Source organism: Arabidopsis thaliana, chromosome 2, assembly GCF_000001735.4.
Source record: "Arabidopsis thaliana chromosome 2, partial sequence".
Taxonomy (NCBI): domain Eukaryota; kingdom Viridiplantae; phylum Streptophyta; class Magnoliopsida; order Brassicales; family Brassicaceae; genus Arabidopsis; species Arabidopsis thaliana.
Genome location: NC_003071.7, coordinates 9,405,408 through 9,420,906, shown reverse-complemented (window position 1 = coordinate 9,420,906; position 15,499 = coordinate 9,405,408). Strand labels below are relative to the sequence as shown.

Genomic DNA, 15,499 nt, shown 5'->3' with positions numbered 1-15,499 from the left:
TCGTTTCTCTTTGTGTATGTAATGTTGATCTTGAGATAGCTTTATTGTAGAAATGAGTTTAATTGAAAGGGGCATTCCGAAAACAAATTGATGTGATGACATTAGTTGATGAAATTTTCACTAGAGCCAAACAATCTTTAACCGCCTTCATTCGTTGTACTTTTATTATATGAAAAAAAAAACACAGATTTTAAATTCATTCAACAAAAATATGTAAGATAATTATATGTAGAATACATTTGACAAGTATTAAAATAGATAAATATTGTCATTCTTAATAATATAAAAATGAAGCAAATACTCTTCAAATTGGCACTTCAATGCAATGAGTATTTGACAGTGCAAATACCCTTCAATAGAAAGCGAATGTAAGGCATGCTCGGGAAGATGATTGGCCAACATAAATCAGAAATTGTACTTACGGTTTCGCAACATTCTTTCTTGATCCCATGGACATGTCCGTGGAAAATCCTCTTTATGCTCTCGAGACATTCATGTGGTGGGTGTTTAATCGTCTGCCAACATGCGTTAGGATCTATCGGTTGAGCACTAGAACATGACCAAGTTATCAAAAAAGCAAGAACCATGAGCAGAAAAGTTGTCTTCACTGTCTTAGATGCGATTTGCTTTATCAAATTATAAACCAATTAAATGAATTTAGTTTGTGACACTTATGTTGTTGATGATGATGCTAATTATGTCAGCTTTTTATGGTTGTTCATTACCATATGTTTTGAATAGAATGGTTAGATTTTTATTTTATTTTGTTAAATAGAATTTTTGGATTTTGATTTACGTAAATTAGTAGTTCTTCTTCTTCTGCATTTCACCTAGTCAGAAAAATAAGCATAATTCAGTAACATATTAATTGCTACCCAATTTGAAGATCATATAGAATATAACTATATAAGTGATTATGTGTATTAAGGCATGCATGTTTTTAATTAGATATAGATATGATCCTATATCTAGGATAACATATCTTTTAATTTAATTGTTGTAGATTTTTTTTTTTGCTATGATATATTCATATTTTACTCTTCTTTTCAAAGTATAACTCTTTGTGTATACATTTCCTTATATATTTCTTCAATCAACATGCACGACATCATTTCTTCATGGAAAATCATCTTCAATCAAATAATTTTGCAAGATATTTTATGTTGAACTTCTGATGAATAAACATTTCACGTAAAGAGGACATTACAATGTCCGAACTGAGGAATGGGTAAAAATGAATTATATTAATAGAAAAACACACTTAAAGAATAACTTTTAGCTACCGTGGTATTTACAGAGATGTCATGCTGACGTGTTACAACCAGACAAATTCTCAACCAACTTAAATCATTGTCCATCCTTTATTAGATTATTCACAAAATTAACTATTAGTATTATATACAAATATCTTTGTTTTTAATATATAGACATGAAAATTATATGTTAACAAAGATATTAATATATAAACTACCTTTATTTTTTCTAATCAGATATTACCAATACTTTTGTAAATAAAAATATTTCAAAATATATAAAACAATTAAAATTAATTAAATTATAAATATTCAGAAGATTCTAAAAATATAATATTAATTAAATTTAATCAGAAGATTCCAAAATTTTCCGTTAAAATTATGAACATAAGAACTAATTTATTTATAGAACTTATATACATGTTTAAATCAATCAATGTATGAATAATAATAATTTTAATACAAAAAATTGCTGGTTCAAATTATTTTAAATAAAATTTACATTACATAATAAACAAACAAATTTCAAATTTCAAATAATAACATAGTAACTTTTGTAATTTACTACAATATATTTATTTAATAATTTATTTCACATATAATGCGGGTTAACTATCTAATAATAGAAACCAAAAATTTGGGCCTACCAGAAAAAAAAAAGAAACCAAAAATTTGAACAAATATTATTAGATATATAGCATATATTTTGGAAAGTTCTATACTTGTTTTTTCAATGAAAAAATGAAGAAGAATAGTGACACAATTCTCCAAAACGGTTACCAATTAAAATTTCAGTGACTTTTGTTAAGTCGTCCATTGTAGGCCGCTTATTGGGCCATAAAAGCGATAATAGTCAGCAAAATCCAGTAGCCGTATTTACTAAACTCGATATATGATGAAGAATGAAGATGAACCTGTATCCAAACACTCCATATTTTTTGAATACAGATAACCATGCAGCCAAACGTTGCTTAACCTCTGCGTTCGTTATCGGCGATTTCGAAATTCGAATCATCATCATCTTCCTCGATAGTCCCGCGCTCAGTCGAAATTCAAAACTCTCTCTTCCATGAACGATCACATTCTCATCTCTGACGGTGAGGATCAGACTACTCCACTTCCATCACTGTCGAAACGGGCTCGAAAATATCCAATCTCTGCGATACTGATATCGGATTCAGATCCGACACCGCAGAAGCAACCGCCGGAATCTTCTTTTACTCCTATTTTCGTCCCTGAGACACCTCTTTCCGATGATTTCTCTGTCGTCAAGTGTTCCTTTGGTTCTAGAGCTTTAGCTTCTAACCGCGAAGACAAATTCTCCGGTTAGTTAATGTTCGTCCTCGGAATTTTCTCGATTCTCAGTGTTTAGGTTTAGCTTTAGCATTTTCTACAGGAAATTGATACCGGAAAGCTTGTTCTACTAGCGAAAATTTTGTGATTTCTGGGGATCTTAGGCAGAATCATCAGGCTAAACAATATCTCTATGTTTCTTTTGGAATCTCACTAGGCAAACGGATAATATCTCTGGATTCGGAGTTTGAAGATAGTCCTCGACCTGAAACTTCGAAGAAGAATGAATCCGTGCTTGCTGGTTTAAGGGAGCCTCGGTTTGGATTGGAAGCCGAAACCAGTGAGGCATACTATAAGAATACTAGAATACCTGAGACAAATTTAGGTATGCTTACCCCAAAACCAAATTATTGTGCATATATATCAGAGTATACATGATGAACTTCATTTGTAGGGTCCACATACAAATGCTGATTGCTGTATTTTTTCAGACGATGATACTAGTTGGATGCATGAAGTCAGTTTTCGCTCTTCGCCAACTAATGATACTATTGAGGTACTTATCTGCAAGGAACTAGTACCATATTGTTCATCATTGGTACAGGATTAAGGGATTGTTGACTTTATTCGTTGTATGATTTTGCAAAGCTGTCTTTTTGAGAATGTGACAATTCTGGATTCCCATAACGTCTCATTTGTTTGTATTTTAAGAGTTCACGTTGTGCTGATGTTTTTTTCTTTTATTTTGTTTCTCTCTTACTCTTATTTCTAAATGGTATCAGGTTGTTTCTGACCAAGAAAAAGAGGATATAAGCGTTGAGAAAATTGGTCGAAAAAAGAAGATCAGAACTACAACTCTTCCAGTTCCAGGTGAGGCATTGCCAAAAAAGCGGCAGTCGAAGGAAGACAAAACAAGTGCAATGGAGGAAAAGAAGTTAAGAAAAGAGGTAAGTGTTCTTTACATGACTTTTCTATTTTTTTGTTTCTTTATCAATTGTTGACTGGCTTCCATAATCCAGCAAGAGAGATTAGAGAAAGCAGCCTCAAAAGCAGAAGAGGCTGAGCGTAAAAGATTAGAGAAGGAGAAGAAAAAATGGGAAAAGGGAAAGTTAGCCCTTAAATCTATTGTTGCCGAGATTGATACTAAAGTGCTTGAAGGATCCATTGGAGGTGAGGAATTTCTCTATTCTTTGTATTACTTTTCAATAGATCCTATAGATGTTTTTTCTTTGACTCTCTTTTTTTTGTTTCATATGAATGGTTTGTCACTTTAAGTATAGACACTGAGTGCCTCTGGTATAATGTGAACATAGGACTTCTGCTTTCAAGGTTCTCTGAGAAAGGCATTACAATCCACGTAGGCCCTAATCCAATTGAGAGATCCATTGTGTGGACGATGACAATTCCAGAGGATATTGCTCCGGTACAATTAATTCTCAATCACTTTTGTTTTTTTGTCATGTATGAAAATTAGTTCTTAGAATCCAGAACTTGCAACAAGAACTAGCTCCCTAATCTGGTCCGTATTCTTGTTTAATCTCAGGATAAGCATGTTACTTCAATATGTGTTTCAAAATTTCTTTGACGTTTGGATCATACTCTTCTGTGTTGCAAGTTTCATATCTTCGTAATTTTAGTGGAGGTAGTCAAAGCTATTATTTCATCTTTGGATAGTCTTTGAATGGCAGGAGTTTTGAAAAACTATTTTGAAAGTCTTCAATATTTCTTAGAAAGAAATCGATCGAAGATTACTTCATTACACCTGACATTGAATTGCGTTACATGTTATGAAATATAACAAAGGAAATGAAACCCTTTTGCTATGGGTTAAAGGGTCTTTGAAGTCAGTACTTGACTAAAACTATATGAAACATCTGTATCCAGTATCTTATTTTACTCTTTATTAACATCCTCTTTTCTCTGGTGCAGCTTTTCCCCCAAGGGCCCAAGATTCCTTATTTGCTACTTGTGTATGACGCTGAAGAATTTTGTAATCTTGTTGCTAATGGAAAATTTCTAGAAATCATCTCAAGAGTTCAGGACAGATACCCATCTTATACGGTGTGCTGCCTCACGAATAAGTTAATGTCCTACGTAAAGAAAAGGTGTGTTTGATAAAGTGATTTGGTGTTATATTAATGTTTCCGTCATCAAGCTGAATAAAACCAATCTTCTAGGGAAAAGGAAGAGTACAAAAATCCGGGAAATTGGAGACGGCCTCCTATCGATGAGGTAATACATTACCTAGTGATAATGTATGTAGAGGAAAGCCTATTTGTTGCTCCTATGTTTGTGTTTTTAAACATACTTTTGGGGCATTTGATATGTATTACACAGGTACTTGCAAAATTAACTACTCACTATGTTAAAGTACATTCCAGACACTGTGTAGACGAGGCTGAGGTGGCTGAACATATTGTTGGCCTAACAAGCAGTCTGGCCTCTTGCCAATTCAGGTACCAAAAATCTACTATTTTGATTTCTCTTACAGAAGACTTTATCTCGATTGATGTTGGATGGAATTTTTGATTTCTTTCCTCAATGAATCCCGTTAGACCAATCAAAGCAATAATATTTTGATGAAAACCTGTGAAGTCTAAATCATATACATCTTCACGCGTTTAACAACTTAACGAAATAAAGATCTAACATTGGGAGTCATCACAAAAATGGGCAGTAAGGCTTGTCTTGAAATAAGATCTGTAAAGCCTCTTATAGTCTTTAAATCATACAAGGCTGACTACCGAATATCTGGGAGGTCAACATTACGTAGAGCTGTAGTTGATAGATGAACGTGTGGCTAATAATGTATTTCTCTGCATGATTTTGAAGTGAAACTAATCATGGCTCTACTATGTGATGCACAGGAAGAAATTAACTATGTTATCAGTAAGCGCTAATGGTGCATTAGTCTCCAAGGATTCAGTTGACAAGCATTTGATTAAAAAGAGTCCATGGTAAAGTAAAGTAGAACATTTTGAAAATAGGTTGTGTTTTAGTCATTTTGAATCTGTTCAATAAGTAAAATTATTACGGTCTATAGGTTAAAAGCGTTAGTAGCAATACCAAAGGTACAGCCACGATACGCTTTAGCAGTGTGGAAGAAATATCCCTCCATGAAGTCTCTTCTTAAGGTTTATATGGATCGTAACAAATCGGTAAGTAAAAACATGTGAGACATACTTGGATTTGAGTTTCTTCTTAGTTTGTTGTTTCTAAAGCAATTGTGTAGTGTTGGTTAAACAAATGAAGATGTTCTTTTGCGTCTTTTTTTTTCCAGGTTCATGAGAAGGAGTTTCTACTAAAAGACTTGAAAGTAGAAGGTTTAGTGGGAGGAGACATAAGGTTAGGTGAGATTTGTTCAAAGCGGATATACAGAGTTCTCATGTCTCACGATGGAGCCATTAAGACTGATGACGTCGAAAATGGTGCTGCTTTCTTCACCGATTCTCCAGGTGTTAATTAGAGTCAAAGAGCCTAAGATTTCTTAAACATATAAGATAAAATAAAATCATTTCAACCACACTGAAATTTTGTTTTCTCTTTTTAGATCAGTTTCCCCGATTCAATTCCGAACAATTTGCTCTAAGTAATAGTTATTCTATTCTAGAACCAAAACGTTAAAAGTAAAATTCCTTACCGAGATAGCCAGACGTCATTGGAGACTGTTGCCGACGACATTTACTTCGGTGATGAACATGACGAACACGGCAAGAGGAATTCGGTTTTTCTCCTGCGGCAACTGATTCGGCAAGACATGCTGACCAAGAGGACTTAGGCTGTTTTTGTTAACGTTGTTTTTACTTCTTAGTACAAAAAAAGCGAAAAGTAAAAAAGTTCTCACATCGTTAAAGTTTAAACTTTATAGGCACACCAAAAGATGAACAAATATGAAGATACATAACATACAAATGAGGACAACAAAATGTTACAAATGAATTGAATCAGTAAACACACAGTTAAGAAAAAAAGAAGATAAAAAAAAAACATTTGTAAACTGTAATCATTACATTACAATACCAACTATATACAGTAGCATTATAAATCAAACGATTTTTAAAAAATTTGGCAAAAAAATGAAGCAGAAGTTTCGATTTAAGAAACCTCTCAAACAAAAACAAAAAATGAAGTGGTGGTTTACTTGTTAGACCACTGGAATTCTATCTCAAGGTTTCTGGGACCACTTTTGCTTTCTGGTAACAAACTATATTCACCTGCGACTGCTCCCAGCATCACCACCCTATCGATTTGGATCGTTACTTTCCCAAAGGAACTCTGCAGAAAGAAAGAGGCGAAAAGCCACAGTTTCAGTTAAACCGGCAAATTTTCAAACTGTAAAATACGAGTGAAGTTTGATGACATACCTTTCCCATTTTGCTTTTGTTCTTGCATGAAATGTGGAGTTTTTGACCTTTGGGAGGGCTCTCAAATGACCATGAGAAGCTCTCGTCCCACTCTGGATTAGGACCTGTCGATATCACCTGAGAAAATCGAAAGATACGGTTGATATCTAAAGGAATTACTAGTCACAGTGAATTGACGAAAGGGTGATAAGTCTTTTCCTACCTTGGTCTGTCTAGGAGGATTGTTGCCGAGTGTTATCTTGCAGAACACACTCGGGTTACCAACGGATTGCTTCATGTTGTTACCACGTTTGATAGTGACTACCAGAGTACCTGGCAAACACTGCAAGAGGAATTCAGCTTTCTCCTGGAACCGTGGTGGACCTGATTGGATTAGGTACTGAAGTAGGGGGATGGCGTCTGCAGCAGCAACTGATTGGGCCCTGGAAACTTCGGCAGGACAGGCTGACCAAGCTTGTCTGAGAAGAAACAATGCATCCAAGGCAGCTTCTTGTGTTGCTTCTGATCCTGTCTTGAGGGATGTAACTAGATGTGGTATACTTAGTGTTGCAGGCTCTGTAGCTCTTAGACGCGGGAAGTTGTTAAACAAAGAGTTTAAGGCTTTTAGGTATTCATCATTCACGGTTCCAGTGGCCCATAAGTCTTTCTCAATGGCAGCTGCAAATTAAAAGGAAGCAACATCTGAGATATAAGATATATAATAAGAATGAGCAGATCGTATTGATACAAAAGGTACAGAGATTTTCTCACCAGTTATTGCTCTGACGGTTTCGCTAGATGCGTACTCTTGAACGGTGTGATTAGAGAAGAGTAGTTTTACGAACATTGCAGCCTGAACAGACGTTTCAGGATCACTGGAACTGATCAGATCCAAGACGACCTGCACACCACCTGCCTCGGCAACTGCTCTTTTGTTAGATCGGCTATACATGACGAGATTTTGCAGAGCACATATAGCAACTACTTTCATTTCTTCTGTGGGTTGTTCTTCAAGGACATTGACTAAAGCACGGCAAGCAGAAGCTGCATCGGTGCTTCTAGCAAGAGCTTCATTCTGGAAAAGATCACCAAGGGCCAAAGTTGCTAGTAACCGCGCCTGCTGAGCTTGAGTTTGTGGATCCAAGAGGTACTGAGACAATGGCAAGATTGCAGTCTTGGTGGCTTTTGAATCTCTAATCTTCACGTTGTTGAGCAGTACCTCGAGCAGTCTCGCTGCTGTGTCCTCACACTGATGAGACCTTAAAAGATCAAGCAGAGCTTCTATGGCACCACTTTCAGCCATGGACTCTGCACTGGTTCCATCATCGCTTTCCAACACTAGAAGAGCGTTAAGTGCACCAACCACGGTGTTTTCAGATGCAGAACGAAGCAGTCTTACAAGAACAGCAACAGGAACTTCCAGGTAAAATTCGGAGCTAAATTGCAAGATGATAACCAAAATTGATGCTGCAGACTCCCATAACACATTGGAGAGCGATGGATCAGCTTGCAGTATCACCTTTGACAGCTCACTCACACCACCTTCTTTAGCTATTTCATTTGGCCATGTTAGAGCAATGCTGACGAGAGCTTTCACAGCTCTCTGCTGTAATAGGTGTATGCCGGATCCCAGCACATGGATTAGAGGACCAATCGCAAGTTGCGTTAATGGATCTTTCTGCAGATGCTCCTCGTAGAGAAGATGAGATAGAAGCTCAGCTGCCAACTGCTGGACTGCTGGGGATGGAGATTCCAGTAGCGGAATTAAAGGCTCAATTACTTGGTGCGGTGTAAGTGTATAATCAGCGCGGCATTGTGGATGTTCTAAGATATTTACCAGAACTTGCAGAGCACTGTGCTGTCCATCAGCTCCAAACTCCAACCTCGTCAGCAAATGGAAAAGTGGCTCCACCACTTTCGCAGCAGATTGTCCCTTGGCAATAGTAGCATTATTTGTGAGGATTCGAAGCAGTTCTGAAAACGCAGCACATAGAAAATCTGGAGCTTCGTGGAGAATATCAAGTACGCAGTCGATAACTCCAGCTTTCACCATTTCCAGTTTACAAGCAGGCCTGTCCTTACCCAACTTTACTAGAGCCCTGGATATAGCCTCATGAAGCACATAGTTTTTACCATAGAGAAGGCCAACAAGAGGTACCACAGCGCCATGAGCTGCAACTAGTTCAGCCAGTTGTTCATCGTCGACAAGCTTGTCCAGTGCACGCACAACTGAATGCTGAGCAGGGCTGAACTCAGTCACAAGAAGAGAGACAAGTGGCTCAACACAACGCGCTGCAGCAACTGTAGATCTAATCCTTGTATTTGCAAACAGAACATAACACAGCTCTGCAGCATCTCCCTTCAGTTCCATCGTATAGTTTGAAGAAAGGATCCTGCAGAGAACATCCACCGCATTCATCTCCACATCTGCAACTGCCAGAGCCCGTGATGGATTATCACTCAACAACCTAACAAGTGCAGCAATAGCAGCATGCTGCTCCCTCTCTGAACCAGTGTTGAGAATCTCTACCAATGGCTGAACAGCTTGTCTAGAAGACTCTGCATTTCTTATATGGTCAGCAGTAAAGAGACTATCCAATGCCTTGGCGGCACTGTACCTTGCCCCCCTTCCACCTAGACGCAAAACAGCTACAAGTTGGCTGACCGCGCCAAATGCTGACTCATGCCTTCGAATTTCAGCACTGCTAAATAAGATGCCTAAAAGACCTGTTGCAGCTTCCTCTTGCTCGTCCTGAGGTCCAAGGGAAAGATATTTCGAGAGACCCTCAAGAGCACCTGACTCTACCATGACAATCATATTTTGTGGACAGTCCCCAGCAAGCTGAGTTAGAAGATTAAGTGAAAGTAGAGGAGCACCGGGGCGGTCTGGAATTGGTTTAAGAAGTTCAACTAGTAAGGGAATCGCCTTTCGAGAAGTAGCCCCAACTCTAATATCTTCAACTCGGAAAAGCCTTTCAAGGGCAACCTGGTCTGGGTACCGCACTAAAGTGAACTCCTGCGACAGCTGCAGAAGTTCTTTTATGTCATCATCAGAACAACCAAGCAATGATATAAACCCAGCCGCAGCACCGGAGTTTGCAACAGATAGAAGAGTTCCGCGACTACCGTTACAGACAAGACTAGCTAGAGCTTGTGCTGCAAAATATCTGTCTGCGTATTCCTCTGACTTCACAAGATTTGAGAGCACTGGAACAGCCTTCATTGTTGCATGTGCGCGAGTGATTTCTCTGTCTTGGAAAAGTATGGCCAGCAATAAAGCACAAACCCAAATGTTGGCATCTTCTCCATTATCAGCCTGAAATGTAAAAAAGGTATTAAAGCAACATAAACGACAACCTAGCATTCCAAAATGAGTTAGAATGTTAAACGCTATCACAGATTCATAATATGTTTTTTTTTATCCATACTTCTGAAACTTTGATAAGTTGTGATCTCAAAGATTTTAATCTATAAGAGAGTTGAATACCTGGAGAAAACGGTTGCCTATTCTGTCAGTAATCAACTCAATGCCTTCTGACTCCAATATTACTGCTCTGCTCTTTTCATCATGACAAGAAAGAACCGAGAGCAACCAGATGGCTAAATTGTCTCCAGAAATAACTGTTGCCCCCGTGGAACCCTCCCTATTTTCTGTTGCCTCTTCTTCTTCATCTTCTTCCTTTTCTTTGGGATGAATGCATATGCAGATTTTATCTTTCTCATCCTTTTCCTGATCTTGCACAGAATCTAGGATCCCCACAAGTGCTTGAACGAATTTGGCACACAATTGTGTCTCATTCAGATTTTCTATCATCTTCTGGTCGTCAACTTTGGCAGCACAGATAATAATAGCAGCTCCACCAATTTTTATTTTCGGGTCCCTGGTATTTATCACCCTTTTAGCTATAGATGACACGCAATCTCTGGCATTGTTGACCATGTTTCCCAAAACAATAGGCTGATCTCGGCAAAGTCTTGACAAAACTTCAATAGCTTTGTCCTGTAGTGAAGGATTAGCAACACTCACTATAGATGAGACTATTGGGGCCATACTGTTGGGAGATTCAGCCAAAACAGCCCAAGCTGGTTTTACATTTCCATTAGCTCCTGACCTTGAGAATATAGCAAGCGCATCTAGGGCCTCTGATATTGCATCAGATCTTCCATCGGCAGATTCTAGAAGAGACACTAAGGTAAGCACTGTTCCAGCTCGGTTCACAGAATCTGTCAATGCAGAATCAATTCGGCGACGACTAAGGAGGCGGGCAATTGCCGCAGCAGCAAGTGTCTTCCCAGACACTGTACCTTCACGTAAGATTCTAGTGGCGGACAAGATGATATCTTCGACAATGACCTTCTCTGACACTTCACTGTCCAATATAAGATTAGCCAAAGCGCACATTCCTTGCTCAGCAACTTCTAGAACAGAAGAGTTGGCTAGAGATACTATGGTAGGCAATGCTTCTCTGGCAGAAATGGCCACATCGCGATTCTCCTTAATTGAAAGTAAAATTGCAGCCAGGCAGCGGCAAGACTCAACAAGGATCCTCTCCGAATCCACATTTAACAGTTTTATGGCCGACAAGAGAGTTTTGAGGGCTAGAGCACTCTCACGCAAATCCTTTCTGCTCTGGAAGATAGCTGCAAGAGCTGATGCTGAATTTGCTTGAGTTTCTTCTTTACCAGAGCTCATCAACTTGATCATTGTCTCAATAGCATCATTGGAAGCACTGCCTTCACGTAGCATGTCATTGAATGGGACCACAGAAAGCATACTCTTCAATGCATCCAAAACGTAAATTTTAGACTCAGGTAGATCACTGGTCAGCAAAGCAGTAAGCTGACTGATAGTTGCAGTATCTGATTTATGAATCAAATGATTCAATGTCTTGGCGGCAATTTCTTTACCATTTGGACTACCATTCTTTAGTAGCCATAAGAGAGCAGGGACAGCATCCGCACTTTCAACACAAGCACGTATATCTTCGCTATGATTGCACAAGTTCCTAAGGATAGTTGCAGAGTCTTCCCTGGCTTTGGCCGACCCAGTCTCTAGAATTTGAACAAGTGGAGGTATACCTCCAGCAGCAGTGATGGCCCACTTGCTTTCATCATTTTCGTTAGACAAAAGGCAAAGAAGTGCAACAGCACATTCTTGCTGCTGTTCGGATGAAAGACCCAAAAGAGATATTAGCAATTGGATCCCTTCACGGCCCTGTAGTGCTTGCCACAGGCTACCTTCATGGTTACACAGCATCAGAAGAGCCTTTACAAGCTCATCTTGAACCTCATTCACCGCCATCGTTATTAGACCAACAAGCAAACGTTTTGCATCCGAGTTGGAAAGTTTGACAGAGAGTATGGAATTCCCATACAAACTTGCAAGTGCTTCAATTGTACGTTCTTGCACCAAGAATGGTAGACGAGGCTTAAACTGCTTCAGCAGAGTCTGTTCAACGACCAATGGATCTGATGCTCTTGTAGTTTCTGCCTTGCCATCATATATCATCAATGCTGAAGCTAAAGCCCCAAGGGTGTCGGCAGTCTGAGCAGGCGAAGAGCAAGATTCAAGGCTCTGACCAAGGCTTGATATGACATATGACAAACCACCGGAAATATTAGCAAGGGCACACATTGCATTTTCTTGTAATGCTTGCGCATATTCACCTTGCATGAATTCTTTAGATGGAGCTATTGTTGCATTTATTAAAACAGGAATACCATTAGAATTAGCGATTTCCCGCTTTGCTTCCTTAGATTGAGCAGAAAGCGACTTGAGAGCAGCAGCAGCCTCTGCCCTCACTGGGGCTTCATTACCCGATCCTAATAATTTGAGAAGCTGTTTTGTAATGTCTGCAGTCAATACACTGGAACAAACAGAGGCGTCTTCCATCATCATACACGCAAGAAGGAAGCAGACATTAGATAGTGTACTTGACTGCCCGCTTGTGAGCAGCTTCACAAGTACATCCACTCCCCCAGCTCGAATTGTCTCAGACCAAAATCCCTCTGTGGTACTAGAAAGGTTCTTAAGTGCACCAGTTAACAAACCATCAACCTCTCCTTTTTTATTTCCACTGCGCAATTGGTCCCACAGAACCGGTACAACTCCCTCAGTGGAAAATATTTTTGATCCAACATGGTCTTTAACCCCACCTTCAGAAACAGCATAGATTGTCTTTGCTGCAGCGATCTGCCCTTCGACTGAACTGGACTTGAGAAGACCAAGCAATGGAGGAATGCATCCCCCAAGTAACACCTTAACTCTAAGTTCGTTCTCCTTGCAGAGTGAACCCAAGACGGTTGCAGCTTGTATCTTCACTCCAACTGATCCCGATCGGAGAAGAGAGACAAGTACTGGCACAGCTTGGGAGTGTGATCCGACAGCACTGAATGCATTCTCACGCATTTCTATAAGGTCCAGTAACTGCTTCAGACAATATTCTCTTTCTTGTGCAGATGATGAACCTTGGCGCAGCTGCTCAATGCATTGGGCAACACTTGCTAATGTCCCATCTGGATCTTCCATGCTGGTTGTCCGGTCTCTGCAGGGGATGGGGAAAGTTAGATACTAATTCGCTAATAGGTGTGCCTTTCTGCTTAAAATGTCTCATTTGAAAGGATAACATAGGAAACCAATCCAGATAATATTAATTTCCACAGGCATTGTTAAACCAAGATGGTGGTGCAACAAATACAGATAAAACCTCAATTTTATCACGATGATTAGCTCCCATGCAGTACCAAATACATATATGCGTTACCTCAAACTCATCTTTGTGGTTGAATGTGGAGTTGGGGGCTCTGAATCATGCATCTTCATATCCCCATTTCTCTCCTGCAATCAAGACCAAACAACAGAAAATAAGTTAAAAGAGCAACAAGACCTTTTCGCTCCTATGCAATGGAAAAACTATAACCTTTATCATGACACTCTATCAGATATAACTGACTGGTACAAAGCCATTAATTAACAATGGACTTAGCTCAAGTACTTTTTTCAAATCAGATTCAAAATGCAAGGGACATATCAGCTTAATCATCCTGCTAATACACCAGATCTGACTTTGCAACTCAGAAAGATTGCAGTATATCAACTAAACAAGCTTTTCCATAAACCCGTGTGATGAATGTTAATACTGAATCAAGTAATTATTACCGTGTCACTTGGGGCAAGGCCATTTCCATTAGTGGAAGGAAATCTCCATCCAAGAGCACTTGTCATATCTTCACTTCACTTAAAAAATTCTCAAATCAAAAGTAGACCCAGAGACCTTGCCCCCTACCCAGATCTACTCAAATCAGATCGTCAGAACATCAACAACACCCCCTGCATAATATATAAAAAGGATCAATCTTTACAATAGAAAACGATACAGTGAAGTAGGAAAAGCTCAATGCAATTATATTATAATTGAAGACTAATAGTATAAAAATATCACTCTACCTAACTGAATTCTACTACTGCTAAATCTCGATCCGAATCGTTTAACATTCCAGATTCGAACTAAAGCTAAATGAGGAAACTTTTTAACCAATAGGAACTCAAAAAACAGGATTCTTCAGATCTAGATCATAATTGGATCTCTATCAATGAAATCAAACACAAGAGATCCGATAATTCAAAAAGCATGCATTTAGACATTGATAGATCAAATTGAACTCACCTCAATGCAACAAGGAGAAGAAGATGAACAATCTGTTACGTAGAAGAGAAGCGAATAAGACGAGAGAAAGGAGAGAGGAGTGAGAGAGAGGTTTCTTCTTCTTCTTCGTCTGTGATTTTGACTCAACAAAGTATAAAGCGGGGGAGAGAGAGAGGGAAGAGAGAGAGCTGTGTGTGTGCTGGTGAGAGAGAGTGATCAGATTGGAGCCGGCTTTGTCCACCGACAGACAGCGAGTGGATTCACTTAGCGACTCGAGCCGGCTTGAGTCGGTTGTCGAGCCGACAGAACTAAACGACTCTTGTACAGCGAATGGTATACTTAATTGTTTTTTATTACTTTCTTTAATCAAAAATAAATGAGGAAATTGACTTTTAGCTGTGAATTAATTATTTACATCAAACATTTTTTTTGTTAACAAAAATTATATAACTGTTTTTTTCCAGCAATTAGCCAATTAGTAAACATTTTGGTTCATTTGTTCAAGCAAAATTTTACATTTTATAAATTTGATTAACCTTTTTATCCAAAACATCCGTAGAATTGAAACAATATAAGAAAAAATATTATACCACAAAAATTACACACACGAATAAAAATATTGTCTAATTTATTTCTCAGATAATAACTTAATTAGTTAATTGTCTCTAAGTTTAGATTATGTTACCAAATTATCACTCATGGGGTTATCTCGATTTTTTAGTGCAACACAGTCATTACAAATATTTATTTAATATTTTTCAAAAGGATATCAAAAATAAATTGTCTATTTTATTGTGTCATTTAACATGTTGAAGTAAGTTATGTAATAATCAAAAGTTATCTCTTACAAGATCAATCGGATAAACAATCAAGAAAAAATAATAAAATATACTGATGAATTAATAAAAAGAATAATAGTAAGATCTGCAGTAGTTGTTGTTATTGGTCCTATTATGTTGATTTG

General features: G+C 38.3%; 3 protein-coding genes across 4 annotated transcripts; 1 reads left to right on the top strand and 2 right to left on the bottom strand.

Annotated features, from left to right (window-relative positions):
• Positions 1-283: 283 nt before the first annotated feature.
• AT2G22145 (ECA1 gametogenesis related family protein) lies at positions 284-667 on the bottom strand. Its single transcript, NM_001084471.2, has one exon. It carries the CDS (start codon positions 585-587, stop codon positions 318-320), a length of 270 nt encoding a protein of 89 aa, NP_001077940.1. The 5' UTR covers positions 588-667; the 3' UTR covers positions 284-317.
• Positions 668-2,195: 1,528 nt separating this feature from the next.
• EME1B (essential meiotic endonuclease 1B) lies at positions 2,196-6,350 on the top strand. Of its 2 annotated transcripts, none has more exons than NM_127782.6 (12): positions 2,196-2,578; positions 2,764-2,931; positions 3,038-3,102; positions 3,329-3,493; positions 3,566-3,716; positions 3,860-3,969; positions 4,476-4,651; positions 4,724-4,778; positions 4,884-5,002; positions 5,414-5,503; positions 5,590-5,704; positions 5,827-6,350. In NM_127782.6, exons 1-12 carry the CDS (start codon positions 2,323-2,325, stop codon positions 6,010-6,012), a joined length of 1,656 nt encoding a protein of 551 aa, NP_179804.5. In that variant the 5' UTR covers positions 2,196-2,322; the 3' UTR covers positions 6,013-6,350. The 2 variants fall into 2 exon arrangements, with proteins under 2 accessions (NP_179804.5, NP_001325038.1); NM_001335783.1 differs by having other exon boundaries at positions 2,196-2,588.
• Positions 6,329-14,848, bottom strand: CSI1 (binding protein). The gene is made up of 8 exons (NM_127781.5): positions 14,557-14,848; positions 14,049-14,219; positions 13,654-13,727; positions 10,377-13,434; positions 7,661-10,205; positions 7,113-7,567; positions 6,911-7,027; positions 6,329-6,821 (listed from the first exon to the last, which is right to left on the bottom strand). Exons 2-8 carry the CDS (start codon positions 14,112-14,114, stop codon positions 6,684-6,686), a joined length of 6,453 nt encoding a protein of 2,150 aa, NP_179803.4. The 5' UTR covers positions 14,115-14,219; positions 14,557-14,848; the 3' UTR covers positions 6,329-6,683.
• Between the last annotated feature and the right edge of the window lie 651 nt (positions 14,849-15,499).

Coding starts and splice junctions, on each gene's coding strand:
- CSI1 (NM_127781.5), bottom strand. CDS start 14,114: ATGACAAGTGCTCTTGGATGGAGATTTCCTTCCACTAATGGAAATGGC. Junction 10,206..10,376: donor TAGGCAACCGTTTTCTCCAG/GTATTCAACTCT, acceptor TTTACATTTCAG/GCTGATAATGGAGAAGATGC. Junction 6,822..6,910: donor ACAAAAGCAAAATGGGAAAG/GTATGTCATCAA, acceptor TTCTTTCTGCAG/AGTTCCTTTGGGAAAGTAAC.
- EME1B (NM_127782.6), top strand. CDS start 2,323: ATGAACGATCACATTCTCATCTCTGACGGTGAGGATCAGACTACTCCA. Junction 2,579..2,763: donor CCGCGAAGACAAATTCTCCG/GTTAGTTAATGT, acceptor GAATCTCACTAG/GCAAACGGATAATATCTCTG. Junction 4,652..4,723: donor ATGTCCTACGTAAAGAAAAG/GTGTGTTTGATA, acceptor CCAATCTTCTAG/GGAAAAGGAAGAGTACAAAA.
- AT2G22145 (NM_001084471.2), bottom strand. CDS start 587: ATGGTTCTTGCTTTTTTGATAACTTGGTCATGTTCTAGTGCTCAACCG.